The sequence below is a fragment of the Palaemon carinicauda genome, chromosome 44, assembly GCF_036898095.1.
Source record: "Palaemon carinicauda isolate YSFRI2023 chromosome 44, ASM3689809v2, whole genome shotgun sequence".
Classification (NCBI taxonomy): domain Eukaryota; kingdom Metazoa; phylum Arthropoda; class Malacostraca; order Decapoda; family Palaemonidae; genus Palaemon; species Palaemon carinicauda.
This window is the reverse complement of record NC_090768.1, coordinates 12375201-12400277: the sequence shown is the minus strand read 5'-3', so window position 1 is coordinate 12400277 and position 25077 is coordinate 12375201. Positions and strand designations below refer to the sequence as shown.

General features: G+C 39.4%; 1 protein-coding gene across 2 annotated transcripts in view; it reads left to right on the top strand.

Annotated features, from left to right (window-relative positions):
- LOC137634228 (golgin subfamily A member 1-like) overlaps positions 1–25077 on the top strand; it is a 117133-nt gene that overhangs the window by 12588 nt on the left and 79468 nt on the right. For both annotated transcript variants that reach the window (XM_068366499.1, XM_068366498.1), the window contains exons 4-5: positions 10070–10190; positions 23378–23466. In XM_068366499.1, coding sequence (XP_068222600.1) covers positions 10070–10190; positions 23378–23466 — 210 coding nt within the window. The remainder of the gene's footprint in view (positions 1–10069; positions 10191–23377; positions 23467–25077) is intronic.

Here is a 25077-nt window from a genome sequence, read left to right as displayed (position 1 = left end):
CATTATTTGTTTGCTTCCATTTTGGCACGTGTAATAATGCAACATTTTCTTTTATAGTACAGGTATAGGATATTTGTCTATAAAAACAGGTCTGATATTTCTTTTAAATTTACCAGAAAACAATTTAGAATTAATGTTAGCATTACAAGCATTTGCTAAATTGTTCCCTGGGTGTGATGAAAGTTACTGGCTAACTTGCTGAGCCTTTTGTGCTTTGCTTTCTGTCTAGCAGTCATACTACAGGTGACAATTTTGTAATGTGTATTTTACTTTTTTCCTTATTGTTATCAAGTGATTGTTGGAGTCTTTATGACTTTGGTTCTCTGCTTCATATGGGGAAACAAAAATTCTTTGATTATTAATTTTCATTTTCATGGTATATAATAGTTGTTGGTTCATTGCTGATGTTTAGGCAAAATGATATTCTCTAACAGTACAGTACCAGTAATAATTTTTGGGATAGATTTATTAAACATTATTTTTCACCAGTGTTCAACCTTTTATTGCTATAGGGTTCTCTGTAATATTTGTTCCTACTTGACATAGAAACCCTCATTCTTTAATAAGGAAGCTTAGTTTGGCCTGAGCTGGAATCAGTCTTCAAAATTGGATAACAAGTCATCCAACTGGTGAGGGTGCAAGGTGAACAGCCCTGCCCCCTCTCCAGTCAGAGAGCATTCACTTTTACAGTAGGGTCCCGAATTAAGCGTGTTCGAATTACACGATTCCCCTTTTCCGCGATCGCCATTTTTCAAAAATAAATTTTCTGTATTTGCGAGGCTGTTCAAAGTTCGCGAGTCAAGCACTACAAAATGTATCAAATCTATTGTCTTTTTAAGTATATTGGTAGCCCTAAATACGGTGATTTATAATAAATGTTACAAAACAATATCAACATTACATTTCATTAACATAATTTCATAATGAATAGCCTATTTAAGGATAAAATTCCACATCAACAATGAAATCAACTGTTAACTGTGCGAGTCCAGCTGACAAAATGTAAACAGAAATGTGGTTACGTTCTCGGCAATCTTTATCTTTCTCCAACCTTACGATAATTGTAATGGTAGTGTTAATGATGGTATATTAAAGCATTATTTTTGTTTAGTACAGTATATTTAAAAGCCTTATTTTTCCCTCTGGGCGTTCAAGGTTTTTACGAGTAGACTGGGTTCGTTTATCGGCAGTGAATAGCCTAAACTTCGGTAACGAGTCGTCAATATTTTGTCATATTTTAAACAGTATACATTTGATTTGCAAACATTGGTTTTGTAGAGTAGACGGTAAAATAAAATCTAGAGAGAGAGAGAGAGAGAGAGAGAGAGAGAGAGAGAGAGAGAGAGAGAGAGAGAGAGAGATTTGATGGCAGAAATCCCCCCCTCTCTCTCTCTCTCTCTCTCTCTCTCTCTCTCTAGATTTTATTTTGCCGTCTACTCTACAAAACCAATGTTTGCAAATCAAATGTATACTGTTTAAAATATGACAAAATATTGACGACTCGTTACCGAAGTTTAGGCTATTCACTGCCGATAAACGATAACAAACCCTTTAATGCAAACTAACTGTATCCTTTGATATTCCTCTATATTTATCACGAATTCCTTCTATACCTCCTCAGACACTCTTATTTCAAATATCTAAATTATTCTTATCACAACTAACACCATCTAGTCATTTTCATTCCATTATATCTATTATTGCTCTGGATCTTATTCCCTTTCCTTATTCTGTTTATTCGATGGGATTCGTTTTTCCCTTTACCGTCTTTCAGAATCTATTTTTAGCCACTGGCAACCAAATCCCCCCTTCCCCCGTCTCCTACCGTCTCCCCTGCGAGTCCACCCAGCCTATCTCATCACTCCCCCCACCTTCATCCTCCCCTGTTCTAGGTCTGTAACCTTCAGCGTCACAATATCTCTCTCTCTCTCTCTCTCTCTCTCTCTCTCTCTCTCTCTCTCTCTCTCGTTATACAATACTTACTAATAGATGAAGAAACCAAAATCGGTTTTCTTGAAGTGTCAATTAAATACAAAACGAAAAAATTATACCGTGTATACATCCATTTCAATCAGCTTAAAATACGGTAACCGATTTCGTCCGCAAACCACTATTTTTTAGGAAACACCATTCTATTCCAGAAAATTTTTACTCTTTAAGTCAATTGCGCTATAATAAAACATGTACTTATGTTGTTAAATTTCGGGTGTGTTTTAAAAATCGAGTATTGCTGACTTATTTTTGTTTTACTTTTGGCTGTGATCACATCAGCTGATGTCTAGCTTCCGCGCGATTACAATAACAAAGAATTGTTTACACAATTTCTTAACTTATTCAAACCATCTATACAGTTAATATTACATAAACACCAATGTGTTATAACCTATCATATTTATTGTTTAGTACTTTAAAACCATCCCCCTCTCTCTCTCTCTCTCTCTCTCTCTCTCTCTCTCTCTCTCTCTCTCTCTCTCTCTCTCTCTCTCTCTCACATCGAACGTTATAGCGGTAACCTAATTGTTCGGTGACTTTAAAAATAGGCCTACTGTAGTACTTTCTTCTTTTACCTTTTTTGCATATGGATCCATAATTGAGGTGGGTACAAGTTAACTTATAACTGAAGTTAGGAAAAGTATTTTGGATATGGAAAGGACAATTATCTTTCGTAACAGTTTAGAATTATCGTAAGTTATCACTCTGTCATTAGCGGCAGTTTGCTATTGTGGATTAAACGCATAAGGAAAAAAAATTTCCAGCTTTGCTACGAATTTAGGAATTTATATGGATACGGTAAGTAAAATATTTGTAATAACATAATGTTTACTAAATGTTTGTAATATCATTAGTTATGACATATATGAATATATAGCTGCAACTCTGTTGCTCGACAGACAAACTCTACGGAAAAAACTCGCCAGCGATCGCTACACAGGTTGCGGGTGTGCCCAACAGCGCCATCTGTCGACCAGATACCCAGCTCTTATGTAAACAAAGACTCAATTTTCTCTCTGTCGACGTGTCGACAAGACGTACTTTACTCGCTGTTGAAACCTGGAGTTTTTCCCATCATATTTGGTGAAGTACTATATTCTGGTTTGAGCTTTTGCAGTGCAGGTATTTTTCTTCATCTTAAATCTTGAACTCGTTTTGGATAGATTTAATTTTGGTGACAAAGAGAGTATGAACTTTCTTTCACTTTTAAATGGCCGACCCTTCCCTTAGACGGAAGTGTGTTTAGGCTTTTAGTAATTATCTTATCACGTTATAAATTAATTATAGATTTTCCTCTTCGACTAACTTCCCATTTATAATAAACATAAAAAATAAATTTTAATGTTTTGTTTATATGCGACCTTTCCTGAGAGTAGGCGGTCCTAACTTGGAAACCGAAGTTAATCAACGTTGAGCCCTTTATATCGTAAATAGTTTTTAAAGAGCTAAGGATTTAAAACTTTTTAAATGAAATATTTTATGAAAGAATTTCTTTGAATAGTCTTCGTACCTTTTTCAAAGATGAATTAACGTTTAGTTTATTTATGCTACGCAGTTGTTGACGTTCAGGACGTTCAACATGCGCTCTATCGTTACGATAGAGAGAGAGTGTATCACGGTTTCACTTTGCAGAAAGAGTAAATCGATTCTGACGTTTTGTTCATTCTTTCTAAGCTTAAATGTTTTAAATTCTATTTTAAAGGAACTTTTTAATTGAAATTCTTTCAGTTTTTTCCTTTGGTCAAATAACAAGTTTTTTTGACGAAATGTAATTGGGCTCTTCTTTTAGGTGCGAAATCAAGAGAGAAAGAGAGAGAGAGATAGAGACGGAGGGAGAGAGAGGAGAGAAAACGTTCCGTTCAAGCGGGTAACGTTGTTCTCGAGTTGCTCTCGTCCCTAGTCTCGGTACGGGGAGAAAGGATAAAACGTTTTTAGTTTTTATTCTCGTCCCCAGGCTATGTGCGGTTAGAGATTGAAAACGTAGTTTTGAAGGAACTAGTGTTTAGTCTCTTCCCCAGCCACTGAAATTTTTATCTTAAAATATGTTTTCTGTTTTTTGCTGGTATTAATGAGCTTGCATTATACGACTGATTTCGCAATTACTACCTTTTGATAAGGGTAGAATTGCGTGCTTCAGGTAGAAATCAGTAAAAGTCTCGATTTCAGTGAAATAAGTGCAAAACAGAAAATCGAAGTGATAAAGTGATATTGCACAAAGTGTTACAGTGTTGCGTCCGAGGGTTCGTCTGTTCGTGCCTGTCGTTCACCTAGTCCGGGACCTCTTGCAAGCTCCCAAACAGGGGAGAAGTAATGTCGAACGACTTATGGGTTCGAGAGGCCTTGATCAACGAACAGACGTTTCCCTCTATGGTATCGGGTGTATCTTACCAAGATCTCCCCTACCATAAGACGAGAGAGACGTTTTTTCTCCTCGTCATCCGAAGGCTTTTCGCATAAGAAACCTGTCACAAGGTTTCGAAGCCCTTAAGCGAAAGTCAGTCCTTTCAGGACAGGTCCAGCGTCCTGGTTACAGCCATTAGGACAGCTCTGACCCTATGCAGTCATCGGATAACTGCTCGCCGCCTAACAAAAGCGTAACACAGACTCCGAGAGTCTTTTTTGTTGGCAAAGTGTTGCGGTCACAGACGTTACCCTCGTCTCTTACCACAACCATTTCCGTTGATCCTTAATGGGTTGTATGGCAAGACATGCAGAATATGCTTGCCTCCCTTATGGAAGACTATTCTGCCGATTAGTCCGTTGAGTCTAGCCGTTTATCTCATCAATATCCTGGCTTTCAGCCAACCTAACGTTCCTTTGTGCTTCCTGTTGACGTTGGCGTAGCTAAGTCACGTCAGTCAGGTTGTTTAGAACCACACTCGATGCGGTCTCGTGTGGATTTTCAGCCGCATTTGGACGTTAGGCCACTTGCTGATGCTCCTGTTGACGTTCAAGACGTTCGCTAACAATCGGAGTTGACTTGTTTTGACGCTGTGCGTCAACCTCCGCATTCTAGAGTTGTTTTGACTGCTCAGTCTAGGCAGTCAAAGCAGTCTCGAGTGGACGCTGTGCGTCCTCACGCAGTGGACGCTGTGCGTCCTCACGCACCTGTTGTGGTTGACAGTTCAGTTGTTGACAGTTCACAGACTGTCAAGCACTTACATGACGTTGCGTTCTGGTCCGCTACTAATGCACCAGTGAGTGTGGACTCTGCTTGTAAAGCATTGCCACCACGGTAGGTCTCTCCCTTGCTTGAGACTCGGCTTTTATCGGACAAGGTTCCTGTAGATGAGGAAGTTGCTGTTCCCCCTCCTACTGATATTCCCTTGAGGACTCTGTCAGATGGAGAGGAGCCTAAAGCTGCTTAGCCCTCTATGGACTTTAATTAAATCATGATGATTTTTTTTTTAAGGATCTTTGTCCGGATCTTTTTGTAACTGCTGCTCCTCGTTCGCCTAAACGTCAGAGCTTACACTAGGCTTAGCTACTTAGAAGCCGTTGTTTTTAAGCTAGTGCTCTCTCGCTCTCCTAGAGAGCTTTACGTTGGCTAGGCGACTGGTTTATCACCAGGAGGAGTTTGGGGGATACAGCCTTTGCTTTCCCTTATTTTAAACTGGCTTATAGAGCGAGAGTCTGATATGACACGAGAGAAGTTCTCGGCTTGGGAGTTCATGCCTCTGCCCAGATAGACTTCTCAAATCTCGTAGACTCTCCCTGGCGCCTGGCCAGGAGACGCTCCAAGTTTTTTACAGGTCAACTTCACAGCTGTTTTCGAGCCTTTGAAGTTTTGCTGTACAATTATGTCATGCATAAACAAGGCTTTCAGGGATGGAAAGCGGTACCGCCTCAGTCGCTAACCCCGTCTGTTGCCGCACCTGCTCCCGTAGACCCTAAATGGGCTTTGCTGCAAGACATGCAGTCCAAGCTTGCGTCCTTGATAGAGGACTTTAATGCGGAGAAGGTTGCTGCCGAACCTTCTGGCCAACAACCTTCCAACCGGTCGGTTGTGCGCCCTGTTGACGCTGAGGTAACCTTCTCGCGTCTGCCAGTTGAGGTGGTTCCTCCACCAATGCGACCCAGTGTGGGTTGCCAGCCGCACGTTGACGTTAAGCGACGCTCGGAGGTGGTTGTTGACGTTCAGGACGTTCAACAACCAGCAGAGGTGACTTGTTTTGACGCAGTGCGTCAACCTCAGCAACCCGGTATGGTGTTGACTGCACAACCCAGACGGTCTAGACAGTCTCGGGTGGACGCTGTGCTTCCTCGCGCACCCATGGTTGTTGACAGTTCACAGACTGTGCAGCAGTTCCATGATGTTGCGTCCGGCTCCGTCACGCATGCACCAGTGCGACCGGACTCAGCGAGCCAGACGTTGCCCACTCCGTTGCCGTTTCCTCATCAGTTTTCGGATGAGGAACCCTCTGATGAGGACGTTGCTGAACAACAAGACGATCAGCCCCCAGAATAGATCAAGCCCTGCTATCCATCCAGAAGATGCTGAAGAAGGAACGCTGCTCAGTCAGGCTGTGGATGAGTCTGGTAGGGACGCTGTCATCCGTGGAACAATTTGTGTCACTAGGAAGACTACACCTCCGTCCTCTTCAATACCATCTAGCTTTTCACTTGAAAAAGGACAAGACGCTAGAAGCGGTCTCGATCCCGGTTTCCGAAAAGATAAAGTCTTGTCTGACTTGGTGGAAGGACAATATCAACCTAAGAGAGGGTCTTCCCCTGGCTGTTCAGACTCCCAACCACGTTCTCTTCTCGGACGCATCGGACGTGGGCTGGGGCGCGACACTAGACGGTCGGGAATGCTCAGGACTGTGGAACTCGAGTCAGAGGAGCATGCATATCAACTGCAAGGAGCTGTTAGCAGTACATCTGGCCTTGAAAAGCTTCAAGTCTCTCCTTCGAGGCAAAGTGGTGGAAGTTAACTCGGACAACACCACGGCCTTGGCGTACATCTCCAAACAAGGAGGTACCCACTCACTGACGTTGTACGAGATCGCAAGGGACCTGCTCATCTGGTCAAAAGGTCAAGACATCTCCCTAGTAACGAGGTTCATCCAAGGCGACTTGAACGTCATAGCAGATTGTCTCAGTCGGAAAGGGCAAGTAATTCCAACCGAATGGACCCTCCACAAGGATGTGTGCAAGAGACTTTGGGCCACTTGGGGTAAACCATCCATAGATCTCTTTGCAACCTCGCTGACCAAGAGGCTTCCAATCTATTGCTCTCCAGTCCCGGACCCAGCAGCAATACATATAGATGCTTTCCTCCTAGATTGGTCACATCTGGATCTCTACGCATTCCCACCGTTCAAGATTGTCAACAAGGTACTGCAGAAGTTCGCCTCTCACGAAGGGACAAGGTTGACGTTAGTTGCTTCCCTCTGGCCCGCGAGAGAATGGTTCACCGAGATACTTCGATGGTTAGTAGACGTTCCCAGAAGTCTTCCTCTAAGGGTAGACCTTCTACGTCAGCCACACGTAAAGAAGGTACTCCAAAGCCTCCACGCTCTTCGTCTGACTGCCTTCAGACTATCGAAAGACTCGAGAGAGCTAGAGGCTTTTCGAAGGAAGCAGCCAGTGCGATTGCTAGAGCAAGGAGAGCGTCTTCCATTAGAGTCTACCAATCGAAGTGGGAAGTCTTCCGAGACTGGTGCAAGTCAGTTTCTGTATCCTCGACCAGTACCTCTGTAGCTCAAATAGCTGATTTTCTCTTATACCTGAGAAAAGGATGATCCCTTTCAGCTCCCACTATCAAGGGCTACAGAAGCATGTTGGCATCGGTCTTCCGGCATAGAGGCTTAGATCTTTCCAAACATAAAGATCTGCAAGACCTCCTTAAGTCTTTTGAGACCACCAAGGAGCGTCGTTTGGCTACCCCTGGATGGAATTTAGACGTGGTACTAAGATTCCTCATGTCAGACAGGTTGGAGCCATTACAATCAGCCTCCCTGAAAGATCTCACTCCTAAGACTCTTTTCCTGGTATGCTTAGCCTCGGCTAAAAGAGTCAGTGAGATTCATGCCTTCAGCAAGAACATCGGATTTTCGTCGGAAAAAGCCACTTGTTCGCTGCAACTTGGTTTTCTAGCCAAAAATGAGCTGCCTTCTCGGCCTTGGCCTAAATCTTTCGATATTCCCAGCTTATCGGAGATCGTAGGCAATGAACTAGAAAGAGTCTTATGCCCTGTTAGAGCTCTTAAGTTCTATTTAAAGCGTACTAAACCTTTACGAGGCCAATCTGAAGCTTTATGGTGTTCAGTTAAGAAACCATCCTTGCCTATGTCAAAGAATGCTTGGTCAGACTTTATCAGATTGTTAATACGAGAAGCTCATTCACATCTGAGTGAGGAAGACCGAACTTTGCTTAAGGTGAAGACGCACGAAGTTAGAGCTGTAACAACTTCCGTGGCCTTTAAGCAAAATATATCTCTGCAAAGTATAATGGACGCAACCTATTGGAGAAGCAAGTCAGTGTTCGCGTCATTTTACTTGAAAGATGTCCAGTCTCTTTACGAGAACTGCTACACACTGGGACCATTCGTAGCAGCAAGTGCAGTAGTGGGTGAGGGCTCAACCACTACAATTCCCTAATTCCTTATCCTTTTAATCTGTCTCTTGAAATGTTGTTTTTTATGGGTTGTCCGGAAGGCTAAGAAGCCTTTCGCATCCTGGTTGATTTGGTGGGTGGTCAAAGTCATTTCTTGAGAGCGCCTAGATTAGGGGTTTGATGAGGTCCTGTTGTATGGGTTGCAACCCTTGATACTTCAGCTCCTAGGGGTCGATCAGCATCCTAAGAGGATCGCGAGGCTCCGTAAGGAAGACGTACTTAATAGGCAGAGTAATTGTTCAAGTCGACTTCCTTACCAGGTACCTATTTATTTTGTTTTTGTTATTTTGATAACTTCTAAAATGAAATAAAAAACTCTTAGCTCATAAAATGTAAACATATATTACTGGTCTCTACCCACCATCCTGGGTGTGAATCAGCTATATATTCACCGGCTAAGTTAAATATTTAAAAATGATATTTTAATTATAAAATAAATTTTTGAATATACTTACCCGGTGAATATATAAATTAAATGACCCTCCCTTCCTCCCCAATAGAGACGCAGTGGGACGAGGAGAAAATTGAGTCTTTGTTTACATAAGAGCTGGGTATCTGGTCGACAGATGGCGCTGTTGGGCACACCCGCAACCTGTGTAGCGATCGCTGGCGAGTTTTTTCCGTAGAGTTTGTCTGTCGAGCAACAGAGTTGCAGCTATATATTCACCGGGTAAGTATATTCAAAAATTTATTTTATAATTAAAATATAATTTTTTTGCAATTAGTTTGTGTTCGAGAACCTGTAATGGTTTATCAAATATGTCCCTGAAGAGGACCTTAAGAGGCTACTGTATAATGTTTACCAAATTTAATCCCTGAAGAGGAATGGAAGGCTTGTATATTGCTGAAAGTCATTAACTAAAGAGGACTTACTTAAAATGAGTATGATGACTGAATTAACTGAGGTATGAATGATGTGTAGGCCCTTCGATCTGAAATGTTATTCCTATGGCTAATGATAGAGGTTTCAAAGGCAGGATTGATAATAAAATAACCTGCAATATCAGGTGTATATTTGATGTGGGAGACTGTCCTTTTCTTTCAATTGGTATTTTATTGGTCCCTGCTGTTCAGCCCAAGACCAGTGTTTTATGCAATTTTATCTCCCAGTCATTTCTTAATACATTAATCTGCATTTTACATTAATTAGTTTGCTTTCTAATCTCAAGAATTACTTTCTTCTAATAGTATACTATAAAGAAATGATAGTCTGGTCAGGAACATATGCCTCCTCACCACAAGGGTAGCTCATCCATTTTCCAATGACTTTTTGTATAAATCTTTTTGAATTTATACCAGTTTAGACATGTATGCTTTTTTTCCTCCTTAGGCTGATAAAAGAATATTTTGAAATATTTGTTTGTATATTACTAAGATTTAAACTTATTTTTTAGAAATAAAAGGTTTTTGGAACTGGTTAATGTATACTATTTTGTAAATATGTTATCTTTTTTATTAGGTGAATGTATTAGAAGGAAATCTTGAAGAGTCTCAGAAAAAACAACAGCAGCTGCAACAACAAATTGATGGCTTCAGCACGAGTGAAAAACAGACTGCGGTGCAGCTCAAGGATGCACAAGGTTTGTTAAGATATTATGTTCTCTTTATCTCTCTCCCCACACTAGTTTCAGGAGTTGCTTTTATTCTTATAATCTTCCTTTTCAGAAGTAAATGTCATTATGTTTATGGAAATATACTCTTGAATCTATGTTAATAAGCTCTTCAAAGTGTGTGGAGGAAGTACTAGGAAGAAAAATTCTTTGAGACAATATTTTACTTGTGTCTGTTGTATTGCCAATTTTTTGTGTTATGGATGGTTTCATAGAGTTAGCAGAATGAATGCGTGAATGCATCCTATTTTTGATAACAAAGAAACTATTATGATTCTGAAATTACCACTGTGTGGGGCAAGTATGGTGTAGCATTCAACAGTACTATCATGTTAAAGATTTGTAAATTTATTTATTTAGTTATTCACTTGTATAAGATTTTTAATTAGAACACAGCCCTCCTTATGCTTCCGTTCAGCTTTTGAAAAAATATCAGGCTCTTAATTAAAATGGCAAACTCCATTTCCTATTTCTAAAATTTTTACTGTTACTTCTAATTGAGAAATTCATATTCAAGAAAACAGGATACTTCTTTCCTTGCCCCTGTAGCCAAGCCACATAAACACCCAAACCAGGCTAATTCTGTAGTTTCAGGCCCATTTTTTACCCAGTTGTGTGTGCTGAATCCTGGCATATATTAGCCTGGTATGGTATGTGCATAAGTCTGAGTAGATTCACATTATTATTATTATTATTGTTATTATTATTATTATTATTATTATTATTATTATTATTATTATTATTATTATTATTATTATTATTGTTTTTGTTTATTACAAGCTAAGCTACAACCCTATTTAGAAAAGCAGAATGCTATAAGCCCAAGGGCTCCAACATGGAAAAATAGCCCTGTGAAGAAAGGAAATTGGAAAATAAGTAAACTACTAGAGAAGTAATGAACAATGAAAATAAAATATTTTAAGAACAGTAACAACATTAAATCTTTCATTATTTCTGTCACTAAATATAAACCCTTTTGCTCTTTATGAATTAAAATAAAATATTTTAAGAACAGTGACAACATTAAAATAAATCTTTCATTTTTTCTGTCACCAAATACAAACCCTTTTGCTCTTTATGAGGGAATATAATCTCAGCGAAGCTGGAAGACTTAGCCATAAGACTTTTAGTGAGGTATAATTACCCCACCACTAGTTAGCGGGGGGTAAGGGTTAGTACCTACTACCCCGATCACACTTATTGTCTCGTCACTAGCTTTTAGGTCGGTGGAGAGTGAATGTTCGTCTCTCTCCACCACCCAACTTTTTGACTGGCTTTTGACTAAGTTGTTCTTTTTGTTTTTGTTTATTTTACTTTGGTTTGAGTGATGCTGTTTAAGAGACAGCATAGTGCCGGGTTTTTCCTCAAGGGCGTAGAAATCTTTTCTTACGATCTCTTCCTTTTGACACCTGATAACCCTTAGGCTGCAGGATTCCCCCGCTTCCCCTACCGCAGCGGCTTTGTCCTCCTTCGTAGAGGAGTTGTTCTCTGTGTGGATGCACCTTCACTGTCTTGAAGAAGAGGTTGCTTGCACCTCGTTAGCTTGACATTGGGAAGGCTGCTTGCAGCTGACCCAGAGCTCGACTTCGGTCTTGCTCCTCTTTGTTGATGATGCTCCCTCATTCTGCTATCGCACCTGGCAGAGAAAGTGCAAAGTCTGAAGCATGTTCCTGCACCTCTCAGTGGACATCTTTCCCGTTCATGGGTTAGATTTTCTCCCGAGTGGTTTTTTTCTGTGCTGACGAGGATGCACTCCCTCATTCTGTGATGGCAGCTGGTGTAGGGAGTGCAAAGTCTGAGTCATTTTCCTGCTTCTTTCAGGGGACACCTTTTCCGTTAGCGGTTTAGATTCTCTACTGGGGGGTCTCTTCAGTGCTGACGATGATGCACTCCCTCGTTCTGCGATTTTGAAGCATGTTCCTGCACCTCTCATGGGACATTTTTCCCGTTCACAGGCTAAATTTTCTCTTGAGTGATTTTCTTCTGTGCTGACGATGATGCACTCCCTCATTCTGTGATGGCAGCTGGTGGAGGGAGTGCAAAGTCTGAATCATTTTCCTGCTCCTCTCATGGGACACCTTTTCCGTTAGAAGTTTAGGTTCTCTCCTGAGGGGTCTCTTCAGTGCTGACGATGATGCACTCCCTCGTTCTGCGATTTTGAAGCATGTTCCTGCAACTCTCATGGGACACTTTTCCCGTTCACGGGCTAAATTTTCTCCTGAGTGATTTTCTTCTGTGCTGACGATAATGCACTCCCTCATTCTGTGATGGCAGCTGGTGTAGGGAGTGCAAAGTCTGAATCATTTTCCTGCTCCTCTCATGGGACACCTTTTCCGTTAGAAGTTTAGGTTCTCTCCTGAGGGGTCTCTTCAGTGCTGACGATGATGCACTCCCTCGTTCTGCGATTTTGAAGCATGTTCCTGCAACTCTCATGGGACACTTTTCCCGTTCACGGGCTAAATTTTCTCCTGAGTGATTTTCTTCTGTGCTGACGATGATGCACTCCCTCATTCTGTGATGGCAGCTGGTGTAGGGAGTGCAAAGTCTGAGTCATTTTCCTGCTTCTTTCAGGGGACACCTTTTCCGTTAGCGGTTTAGATTCTCTACTGGGGGTCTCTTCAGTGCTGACGATGATGCACTCCCTTGTTCTGCGATGGCAGCTGTCAAAGGGAATGCAAAGTCTGAAGCATGTTCCTGCACCTTTCAGGGTATACCTTTCCTGTTCACAGGTTAGGTTTTCTCCCAAATGGTTTTCTTTGGTGCTCACGATGACGCACTCCATTGTTCTGCAGTGCCAGCTGGTGGAGGGAGTGCAAAGTCTGAAGCATATTCCTGGTCCTCCCAGAGACTCCAAAGGTTTTGCAACGGAGGAGTCTCTAGGGCTTGTTCCTGTGGAAGTTGTGGCTCCTGCCTTATCACTACCTTCATTGCTTTTGCCTGCGGCAGTTCCTGATCATCATGCTGACGATGGCGCGCTCCCTTGTTCTGAGCTTGCTCAGCTGGCGTAAGGAGGCCAAAGTCCGAAGCTTGTTCTGTTACTCATGGTGGACAATTTTCCCGTATGTGGGTTCGGTCCTCCCCCTAGTGGTCTCTGCCACGCTGGACTACAAGAGGGTTATTGAACTTGTCCATGCCTTAATCTAATCGCTCAGAGCATGGCTTGTCGTTGCATGAAGAAGAAGTTGCTCGGTCGTAGCGAGTTCAATGCATCCGACGTCCATCCGCCTTCACTCGCCCTAACAGTTCGACCAGCTTTTATTGTGTCTCCCGGTTGAATCGCTCCTCGCAATGGCCCGTTAGCTCATGATCTCCTGTCAGCTTGCGATCACCCGTCAGCTCATGATCGCTCGTCAGCTTGCGATCACCTGTCCAATCTCCAGCTTGCAACCAAGTTTCCAACATGCTACTGCAGGCCAGCTCATGACAACTCCTGGAATAGCAACCTTTATTCATTGTCATAGCGCTGCCGAGCTTGCAACTTTGCCTTCCGAGGTAAAGTTGTCCTCCTTATTTGACAAACAGCAATCTTCCCGTTTGTAGTAGAATCACTGAAAGCCAGCAACGAGTCTCGGAGACCTTGACTCTTGGGGGCTCATTACGGACATCGTACAACGGATTACTAATCTGGTGAGGATACAGAGCGCTACCGGCTATGATCCTCACAGCAAGCAGGCGCATTGCTCTTCCCAGCGAGAGTCCTCTTCTCCTCTACTTGTCATACACAATAGCGCTCAACTCATCTAGACGTTCTGAGCTTGCTCAGCCAGCGTAAGGAGGGAAAAGTCCGAAGCTTTCTTCTGTTACTCATGGTGGACAATTTTCCCATACGTGGGTTCGGTCCTCCCCCTATTGGTCTCTGCCATGCTGGACTACAAGAGGTTTATTGAACTTGTCCATGCCATAATCTAATCGCTCGGAGCGTGGCTCGTCGTTGCATGAAGAAGAAGTTGCTTGATCACAGCGAGTTTGATAGATCCGACGTCCATCTGCCTTCACTCGCCCTCCTAGATCGACCAGCTTTTTTTTTTTTGTCTCCCAGTTAAATCGCTCCTCGCAATCACCCATTAGCTCATGATCTCCTGCCAGCTTGTGATTGCCTGTCAGCTCGTGATCGCTCGTCAGCTTGTGATCACCTGTCAGCTTGCGATCGCCTGTCAGCTCGCTCTCAGGTTCCTGGAATTCCAGCAACCAAAATTCTGTTTGCTACCACACTTCAGGACCAACGACGAGACAGTGCGGACCAGCGTGACCAGGTTCTTGCTCGTAACCAGTCTCCAGCTTGTGACCGAGTTTCCAACATGCTACTGCAGGCCGGCTCGTGACATCTCCTGGAATAGCAACCTTTATTCAGTGCCACAGCACTGCCCAGCTTGCGATTTTGTCTTCCGAGGTAAAGTTGCCCTCCTCCTTTGACGAACAGCAATCATCCCGCTTGTGGTAGAAATACTTATAGCCAGTGACGAATCTTGGAGACCTTGACTCTTGGGGCTCATTATGGACATCATACAACGGATAACTAATCTGGTGAGGATCACAGAGCACTACTGGCTACGATCCTCACTGCAAGCAGGCGCATTGCTCTTCCCAGCGAGGGTCCTCTTCTCCTCTACTTGTCATACACAATAGCCCTCAACTCATCTAGATGACACGATGGACTCTTTGTCCAGAGCAAGAGCTAACACTACCTCATCAACGCTAGCACTCACAACTGTGGTAGCATGCAGATGTGTGCTACAGGTAGTCATCAACTTACGACAGAGATAGGGACCAAGAGACGGTTTGTAAGTCAATTTCGACGTATGTCGAACTAAAAAAGTAAAGTTTCCGTAGAATTATTATGATGCGTTATGATTCGGCAATCATCTCGATCATATTTTATCAATATTTTCTGACTGTTTATCATTATTTCTTTTTCTTGTTTCATAGGATATCATGTGCGCTATTAATGCATTTTTGTATTCTATTTCTCCATTTCGGGAGACATTACCACTCAAGAATTACTTAATATTTTGTTATGATCAGTTGATCCGAGGTCATGCTACTGATCGAAAGGTGGCATACATACGAATGGCGTGGCGTATTTTATATAATTTCTGAACTTATTCAAAATATCTTCATGATGAATATTACATCAGCGCAAGAAATCAGTTTTCCTACTGTTCATTTTAGCTATTATTCTTTAGCCATCTTTCTGTGTGTGTGTGTGTGTATTTATGCTCGCGTGCATACGGGTAGTTAATTTTTAGAGCTTTATATAGTATTTAATATTTAGTTTATTATTAAGCCTTCATATTTCATTAGACCTTATTGTGTTTAATTGTGGTTTATTAAAGCCTGTTTATATTTTATTTTTCAATTTCATGAGCATTTCAATAATCAACAATTGATTTACTTTTGGTTGGCATCAGCTGATCTCAAGGTCACGCTGCCATATTGCGATTATGCGCACATACAGTACAAGTAACATAGTTATATAATTTTCTTAACATTCGAAATCTCCTCATAATGAATATTACATCAGCACCAATATGTTATTGGGTCTCTCTCTCTCTCTCTCTCTCTCTCTCTCTCTCTCTCTCTCTCTCTCTCTCTCTCTCTCTCTCTCTCTCAATAAATGACAAACTTACAAAATTAGACCTTACAACAGATCAAATTCCCATTTGACTGTTCTATACTACTGAATTTTTAAACAGTATATAAGCTATTTGTTTAAGTACAGAAATTTCCATGTTTTCCTCAAATTGACTATACTCATTTGACACACAATTTTATGGTTAGGCCCCATATGACCCACATCCTTAGTGTAGTGATTGCTAGTTGATGTCAACAATTATATTTTATTTTATTGTGCAAATATAGAGTTTCAGAAGCAAATCCCTTAAGAAAGTTTTTCCAGACTTTTCATCCAAATTTTCTTTATCCAATAACTATATTTTAAACAGATACATTATATCATTTTGACAGATATTGTTACAAGAACTGCAAAGCCTGAATGGTGTATGGATTTTTTTTTTTGGAATTGCAAGTGAATAAAATAATACTGAAAGTAATTGATATAAAATAGATTAACAAGATCAGTAAGTCATATTTCCAGACTTAGAACTCTCCTAAAGGATTTTTTCTTGGAGAGAAGTAAAAACTAAAACATTATAGCTAACGTAGAGAAGTTGGTATAGAATATTCCTGATACATTGGTGACAAGGTGTATTATACTTGTAAAAGGTCTAGATAAAATTTAATGAGACAGTAGGACTATATAGAAAAGTCTATTTATAAATAGCAGATATTTATTAAGTATGTGACTTTAGTAACTGTGGACATATGGGTACTTATAAAAAACTGAACTTCATAAGAAGTGATACTACGAAAAGGTTAGAGTGATTGGTAAGATGCACTATGAGAATAATTTGCAAAATATGTCCGATATGGTAATAAGAGACTGAAAAATAAATTTATGCTCCTGAAATTTTGTGAGAATCCCAACATTTTCAGTGTATTCAATTATTAAGTTCTGAGTTATTGTACAAGATATTAATAAGATCTCATGCAAGCATTGGCAATTGTTTGTCAACTGGGGCCACATTTTACTATATCGAAGTGAGTGACGGCTTCACGATAATACACATATGTAAGGGATCTTTTGCAATTCATCTTAGTTTTGTCTTACTATGAAAGTTTATAAAGACTAATATCATTTTCATAATTTCCTAGTGATGATTTTTGGTATAAATAGATATATTTTCAGTAACATAGAAAGTTTTAGGGCCTGCACAACAACACTTCTTGGGCTGCAGGTTAGCCTGATCTAATAAATTAATTAAAAACAGATCTTTTCGGTCAGTCTTATGTCATCTAGAAATATAAATCATTGGTTTGTTTAAACCATTTATTGACAATTACTAAGGAGGTTGTGATGGTAATGGAAGAACAATTAGAATATTGGTACAGTAGTTCTAAAAGTGACAGGATGCAGAGCAGTAATATCATAAAATCATGAAAGATGTATTTTTGGACTTAGACCAAATGAGAATTCCTTTGGAAAGTGGACAAGGTTTAAATGAGTGAAAACAAATAGATGTTGTATTCATGTAAAGAGGGAACGGAATATAAAATGGTAGATGATGAATATATCTTGAGAGAGTGTTTACTTATATAGCAGGAAATTCTTTGTTTTAAAGGTAAGTTATTTTGTGGTAGCTCGGTGAAATCAGAACTTTGAATATTTTCAGTTTGAATCTCAGTACTGTACTTGATAGTTTAATAATAATGATTATATTGATAAACTTATCCCTACAGATGTACTTTATATTTCTCTCTCTTTGTCAGCATGCATTGCCAACCTAAAATTTTGTTTTTTAATTCCATAGTTTAATAACAGTTTTTGTGTGTTTGTAAAGTAATTGATAGTTTGCTCTTTTGTCAATTGAAATATATACCGTACAGTAAATTTTATTTCTATAACAATAAGTTTTAGCTCTGTGAATGGTGTTTTGATTGATGATAGCATAATGCAGCTATCAGTTTGTCTTGCATTTTCTGAGTGCTTATCATCTAGTTAAGTGTGTTTACTTTTGTATTTATATAAGAAAGAATTTTAACCATCCAGTAGGGCTAATTCATTAAAGCTACTGACTTCTTTTGATTGGCAGTAGGCTATGGGAAAGGCTGATCATAAATGGATTTGCACAGAAACCAGTAACTCTCACCCATTGTAGTTTAGTGTACAGCTATCACTGATGTAGTTTAGTGTACACTCACCATTGATGTAGCCCTCCTTGTTATTTTCAGCAAGAGTGAAGGGTAAGTTGAACTTGGGCATCTGCATCCCAGGTTTTGGATTTCCTTTGTCATTACTGGATGGGATTGTCCAGCGATGAGTTTAGAGATGAGTATAATCGCTTTCACTGATACACAGCATCTTGATTACAAGGAAAAGATATGTTAACAAATTTCACTAATTTTCAACACTATGTTGCTGTACTTTACTCTCTACTGTTTACTAATTGAGAATTGTTCATGTTGTACAGTTATTTTTTATATCTCATACAGTATCAGGAAGTGATTGCTTATTTTTGGCCTTTTGTTCTTTTGATTTAATATTTAGCTTGGCTTTGGTGAAGGTGTTGTAGAATTAGTTTCTTGCAAATCTGTGCTTTTTTTTTTCAAACCTATATTTTATGATCGTTTTAGATAAGGCTGGTGAAGGGTATGATTTAGGTGAGCTTTTGTTTAGAATGGATATTATAATTGATGTTTTACACTTCACTCAGTTCTGAAAGTACTGTATAATTTTGTTCTTGGTGTTCAGCACTTGTGAAGTAGTCATCATTAAATCTTTTGTTTTAAAGATGTATCTTGCTCACTAAACCACTTCTCTATCTTTATGGCTTTAATATGATTTTGTATACTGCTCATAAGTGCTGTGAATACTTTTATTATATTTTCCTTTATTATACTGTTATACACAAATTTGTACAGAATTTTGTAGAATTATTTTCTTGCAAATCTGTGCTTTCTTCGAACCTATTTTTTATGATTGTTTTAGATATGGTTGATGAAGGTTATGATTTAGGTGAGCTTCTGTTTAGAATGGATATTGTAGTTGATGTTTTACACTCCTCTCAGTTCTTAAAGTATAATTTTGTTCTCAGTGTTCAGCACTTGTGGAATAGTTATCATTAAATCTTTTTTTTTGTAAAGATGTATCTTGCTCACTAAACCACTTCTGTATCTCTATGGCTTTAATATGATTTTGTTTACACCTCATAAGCGCTGTGAATATTTTTATTATATTTTTTCTTTTATACTTTTATACACACATTTTGCACAGAAAGAAATTATCATCTTGGTCTATAATCATTAAAATTAATTATTCCTACACAAACCGTCATCCTTTAATAGGAGTATGATTTCAGTGAAGGTGGAACTTGGCTGTTAAAATTTTTAATGAGGTGTTAGTAGTTACTGGAAGATGGCAGAGAATGTTCCCCCTTCCGGGCTGTAATATTGAGTAGCCACTTTTACTTCAGCCCCAGAACAGTACAGATGTTCTCTCAGTATTCCTAACTTGGCTGTATTAATTCTTTTCTCTTTGCAAAGTGTGTGGTTGATGATTGCTGTTGAATTGAGAAACTGTGTGTACACATGCAGTCCAGCCCTTGTGTTCTTCGGGGTCTTTCTTGAGGGCAAAGAAATCTAGGGAAGTTCTTTTTTTACCCTCAGTTGTTTTACTTTCTGAACATGAATAAGGATGATGACCCAGAACTTTCATATTTGCCTGCTATGTGTCCACCATTGAACCAGGTAACCCCTGTCCTTCACTCAGAAGCCAGCCTGATGTGACCAAGGATGACACGGCCAAAGACTTCCCCTTCAGACGCTGTTGCCTTCCTTAGGTCTGGAGGGCATGCCATCCACGGAAAGACTGCTTGAAGCCCTCGTAAGAACTTCCCAGTCTCCCGCTTCTGCTCCTTTTGGTCCGGCTGCCATGGTAGTAGTAGTGTCTGACATGACACCCTCAAGGCAGGGTAAAACTAGTATTGGTGCAGTTGATGACAGGTCCTCATCTTCAGGAGCCCTGTGGCCTCCTGCTAAGGTCTACCCATTGATGACTTCTGTGAAAGTAAGGAAGCAGCTTCATCTCCACTTGCCTCCCAACCTGATTGCAACTTCTCCATCTGCAGGGAAGTCCCAAGCTGTTGCTCACTTCCACACTTCTCATGTGCCCAGCCTGCTGCCTCTCCATTGTACAAGTGTGACAAGTGTGTCTCCAGTTCCCCCTGGGAGCTTTTTCCAGCTGAGAGCACAAGGTGACCCCACACCCCTTTTGAGGCTTTATCTCTGGAGTCTTTCCAATGCTGAGGACGAGACAAAACCTCAGAGCACTACAATAGTATAGTCCTTTCGATTCCTCTAAAGCAAGCTCTTTCTTATGGAGAAGAACTCTCACATTAGTTTGCATGCGTTTCCACTTGCCAAGGGTCCCCATTCAAAAACCCTTCAAGCAAGTGCATTCTTGGGAGTAGAAGATGTAATAAATCTGGGCAAATTTCTTTAATCTCCCAGGTTTATCCACTCTGTCACCAGTAGAAGAATCCTGTGTCACCAGTTGAAGAAACCTGTATATTATACGCATCTCCCCATTATAGTATTTACTAAATCTTTTACCAGCCAAACTTAATACTGTCTATTCCTCCATCTGACCAGTGTCTTTATTTACTGGTCTAACCCTATTCCTTTTCCTCAACTTGGGCAATTCTTCTGTCAAGTCTTCCTCACTTACATCTTCCTCCTCATCTCTCTCTCTATTATCTTCCCTCTTATTCCCAATAATCACTTATGTCTCTTGTACATTTGTTACATCATTCTCTGGTACACCTACATCATTCATACTGTTGTCCCTGTTTCTGTTAACCTGTAACAATCTTTCTTTTTCTCTTATTTTACCCTGAATTCTTGTAATGTGTATCCTAGCCATCTCTCAATGAACTACCATGTTTTATCTGACTCTCCTACTACCTCAGCAGGCCCTCTCCATTCTTTTTCATCCTCTCTTATGTAAAACGCCTCATCTCCAAGTGCTGCCTCCGCAAGTATATGTTCTCTTATGTTTTTATTTAAAGCTATTCTTAGTTTGCTGCAAGACTCATTTTTAATGAAAGCCTCTCTAGCCTCATGTACTGCAATCAGTGTGTCCCTCACTACCCCTTCTTCCGTACTTATCTCGCTACTAGTTGGGCTATGGGGGAAATAAATTGTTCATGGAATAGACAATTCGAAGGCTAAGAGAGAAACTTAGTGGGTGAACAAGAAAGGAAAAGTTTTAAGCACATAGGAGTAATGATGGAGCAAAAGGAAAGTAGGATAAGTATCAATCAGTGATCATATATTAAAACAACATATCTTCCACACAGATATGGGTTCTTCCTTGATTTTCTACCACTTCATGGTAGTGACTTGGTGCAACACCTGCGTCATTTTCATGTCCAGGTTGTTAAGAGGTTGACAGTAGTCGCCACTTTTGCTCCTATTCAGGACCAAAGTAGAACAGCTAGTTGATTATTTTGCCTCCTCCCTCCTTAGGATAAATCTCTAATTAAAGGATGAGGGCTTGTATTTTTATAAGAATAAATCACATTTTTATTGTAATTTGTATTTTTCTTAACCATAAAAACATTAGTCCTTTAAATTGCATATCCTGCTTTAACCACCCTGCAAGTCCTAAATTTAAGGTCAAAGTGTGTTGGCAGGTGGCCGGTGCTTTTCCCCCATCCGCCAGTAACTATCGACACTTTGTTATAAATCTTAACAGCCCAGTTCCAGTTATGCTGAACACTTGCTCCTATCAGTGGACTTAAGTTTCTATACTGTAGTTAGGAAAAATACAAATTACTTTCATAATGTGTTATTTTAAAGGTACTGGCTAATTTAAATTACTTTTAAAAGTCAAGTTTTATTATTGGCCTTTGGAACTGACAAATATGGATATAAGAATTCTTATTGAGGTGGTATCACCTACAGTACATCTTACCTTTTGTAGTTAAGATGGTATTTAAGGCTCACATACTTTGCAGAATCCCTTTGTCCTCCGCTACATTGCTTTGTGCTATTTGGTTTTTACATATTCCTTGTAATTTCTTCCTAATTAGCTGTTCAATTTTGTGAACTTTACCTTCCTCCAATTTCTCCTTTTTTAATGTCTGGGTAAGAATCACTGTAGCAGTACCTTTGACATAATTACTAATGGCCAAGTACTGTAGACACTAACTGAAGTACAGGGGACTTTATGGTCGTATTAAATTGCTTTATGATTATGTTAACTATACAAAACATGTCCTCTCAATAAGCAGCAAGATTTAACATGCATGGAGTTAGAATCAAGTATTGGATTAGTTTTTGTAAGGGGTTTTCATTGTCATATCATTGTGTATTGGATATACAGTTGTGCCACAGAGCTCCTAAATAAAAATCCTTAAATTAAAGAATAAATTCACATTGTGCTTAAAGTTTAGGTAATACCTTTGGCTCTCTTAGATACGTCCTTAGTCTATATGTATGGCAGTATCTCTCCCTCTTTGGAATATTGGTGTCAAATATAAAGGAGTTCTTTTTTTTTTACTTTTTGAATGGGTTGTACAAAGGCATTTCATCAATTGAGTCATTGTTGTTCTATATGTAATGAGATTATTTAACATTTATTAAAGGTGTCTAATTCTTCCTTAAGGTTAGAAAATGGTTGGATAATCGGTCTTGTAAAAGTGTAGGCTGAAATTACCGATTTCGGGATTAGTAAATTGAATTAATGTTTCTTGAAGGATCTTATAACATCCTTCATCTCAAATAAATCTACTCACATAAAAAGTACCTGGCACTCAGCATGAAGACTTCAAAATAATCTACTACAAGGAATTTTAGAATTTGGATACCTTGACTGCAGACTCTTCTTATGAAAATAATGGGTGTGATATCTGACTCTGGACTTTTTTGTAATTCATATTTATCCATCTACATTATAGTAATTTTTGAAACCTTGTATAACTTTTAAGATTACCATCATTGGCATGCATTATGATTGTGGTGTCTCCAGGAGATTGCATTGTAATGTAGAAATTTCATGAGACTTGCACATATTCACTTACGGTTAACCATTGATCATCTCAGTTTTAATAGTATTTGTTTAATAGCCTACAGTCTGTATCATGCATATTCATAAAAGCTTAGTATTTGTGATTGTCTTTTATTGTTAATTTGTGTATCACCACTGCACATGTCATCTATTTTGATGAAATATTCTTTATGATTTTTATTCTTTATTAATATTTGTATGTATTAAAAAAATTATGATCAAACTATTTTCACTTGTATTTGGAAATTAAAATGATTATTAAACCAAAATCTTGAACCGTGTTAAACTACTTTTTAATAGAAAACTAAGGTCTTGTAGTTTTCAGTGTCAAGAACTTTTCCATGAACCATTTACTTCTTATTAAAATGTTTACTTCATTTGTACTATACAGTATTTCAGGGTGAGATATAGATGAATTTATTTATTTACAGTACTTGGTTTTATTTTATGAATAAAATTTCACATATAGTACTGTATTAAGGTTAGGGGAATTTTAATTGCAGCAACTCTCTGCTACTTCCTTATCTTACAGGGTTGGAGGCAAAGGTGATTGAAATGCAAGATAACTGTGATCAAATGGAAGGTCTGAATACGCAAGAAATGGCCAAAATTAAGCATATGGTAAGTCTTTGGTTTTGGGTAGGAGTGTGTTTTTCATATGGATATGTATACATTGTAGACGCTAAATTATTATTTTGCCAAATAAAGTACATTTTCACGAAATGAAAGCCACTCCAGAATAAATTCATTTCATGTTTTGATGCATTACTGTATTCAGTTGTGAGGAGACTGGTCTGTTCTGAAAGAAGATACCCAGGAGAACCTTCATTACTGGAAGATGAAGGGCAATTCCCAGTCACAAGCCTATGAAGGATCATCTAACCCTTCTGTTGTGTTAATGACATTGGGAATTGCAAAATCAAATCTCTCCACAAGCCTTTAAAAAGTATGAGGTGCAGAAGCAACTGAACATTGTGTGGAGGTGAAACAAGAGGGCTTGGGTAACTCACATTTTATTTGTGGAATGGATCAATGAGACTTTTCGTCCTGAGGTCAAAAAGTACTTCACGGACAAGAACCTCCTACTCTAAGCCTTATTGCTAATAGACAGTGCTCCTGTCCATCCCCCAGCCATTGTAGACAACCTAATGGAGAAGTTTAAGTTTATCAGAATAAAGTTCCTGCTGCCAACACCACTCCAAAACTCCAACCCATGGATCAGCAAGTTTATGTTGAACTTCAAAAAGCTTGATATGGGATGATGTTCCAGCGCTACTTCGATGTCACCAAAGGGACTAACCTCACCCTATGAGAGTTTTGAAAAGAACATCCCCACATCATCAGATGTCTCAAAATCACTTGACAAAGCCTTGGAATGGGTCACCAACAGAACCCTTGATTCTTAGTGGAGGAGATTCTGGCTTAAATGTGTTCTTGAATATGCAATTTAAAAAGATTCAAACCAATCCATGAGGTAGTTGTGTTCTTAGGTAAGGCAATGGGGTCTAAGGTAGACAAGGACATCAGCAATCTTCTGGACAAGAATAGTGATCAGCTGATGACCGAGGAGCTGATGGACCAGCAACAAGAAGTTGCAAAGTACATTTCATTTGAGGAGGAAGAGGAAGATGATGAAAATTGGAGAAATCTTACAAAAGCTTGTGAAAACAAATCACCCAGATAAGGCTTCAGCAGAGCTAGCAGAAAACCTATATACCAACAATGCTATAGCGCATTTCCTTACTATTTTAAAGAAAAGACAAAAGCAGTCATCTCTAGGTAGGTTCCTTGTCGAAAGAGGTAACAAAGTGTCCAAAAAGCTTGAGTTAAGTGATTCATTTAGCTATAGTAAAGGTCATTCAAAAGAGAAAATGTCTGTTTTACCAGAAGTTCTCATGGAGGGAACAGTAATCCCATCTTCCTCCTACTTTCTCGTCTCCCTCACGCCAGGCACAACTATCCTCAAAGGTATGAAAGGCAAGTTGATTAGTCAATATTTCTTTTTATTATTGATTTTTATCAATTTTTGATATTAGGGATTATAATTTGTCCACTAGATTATACTACAAACCTTTGAAAATGAGTTTATATGTATTACAGTACACTACTGTATTATTGTATATATTCATGAGTTTATGATTTATATTATCACATAATGACTTTTGGGGAAACTTGTACTTTATTTTTTATGGAGTAATTTGACAGTGAATTGTCTATCCATATTCAGTATTA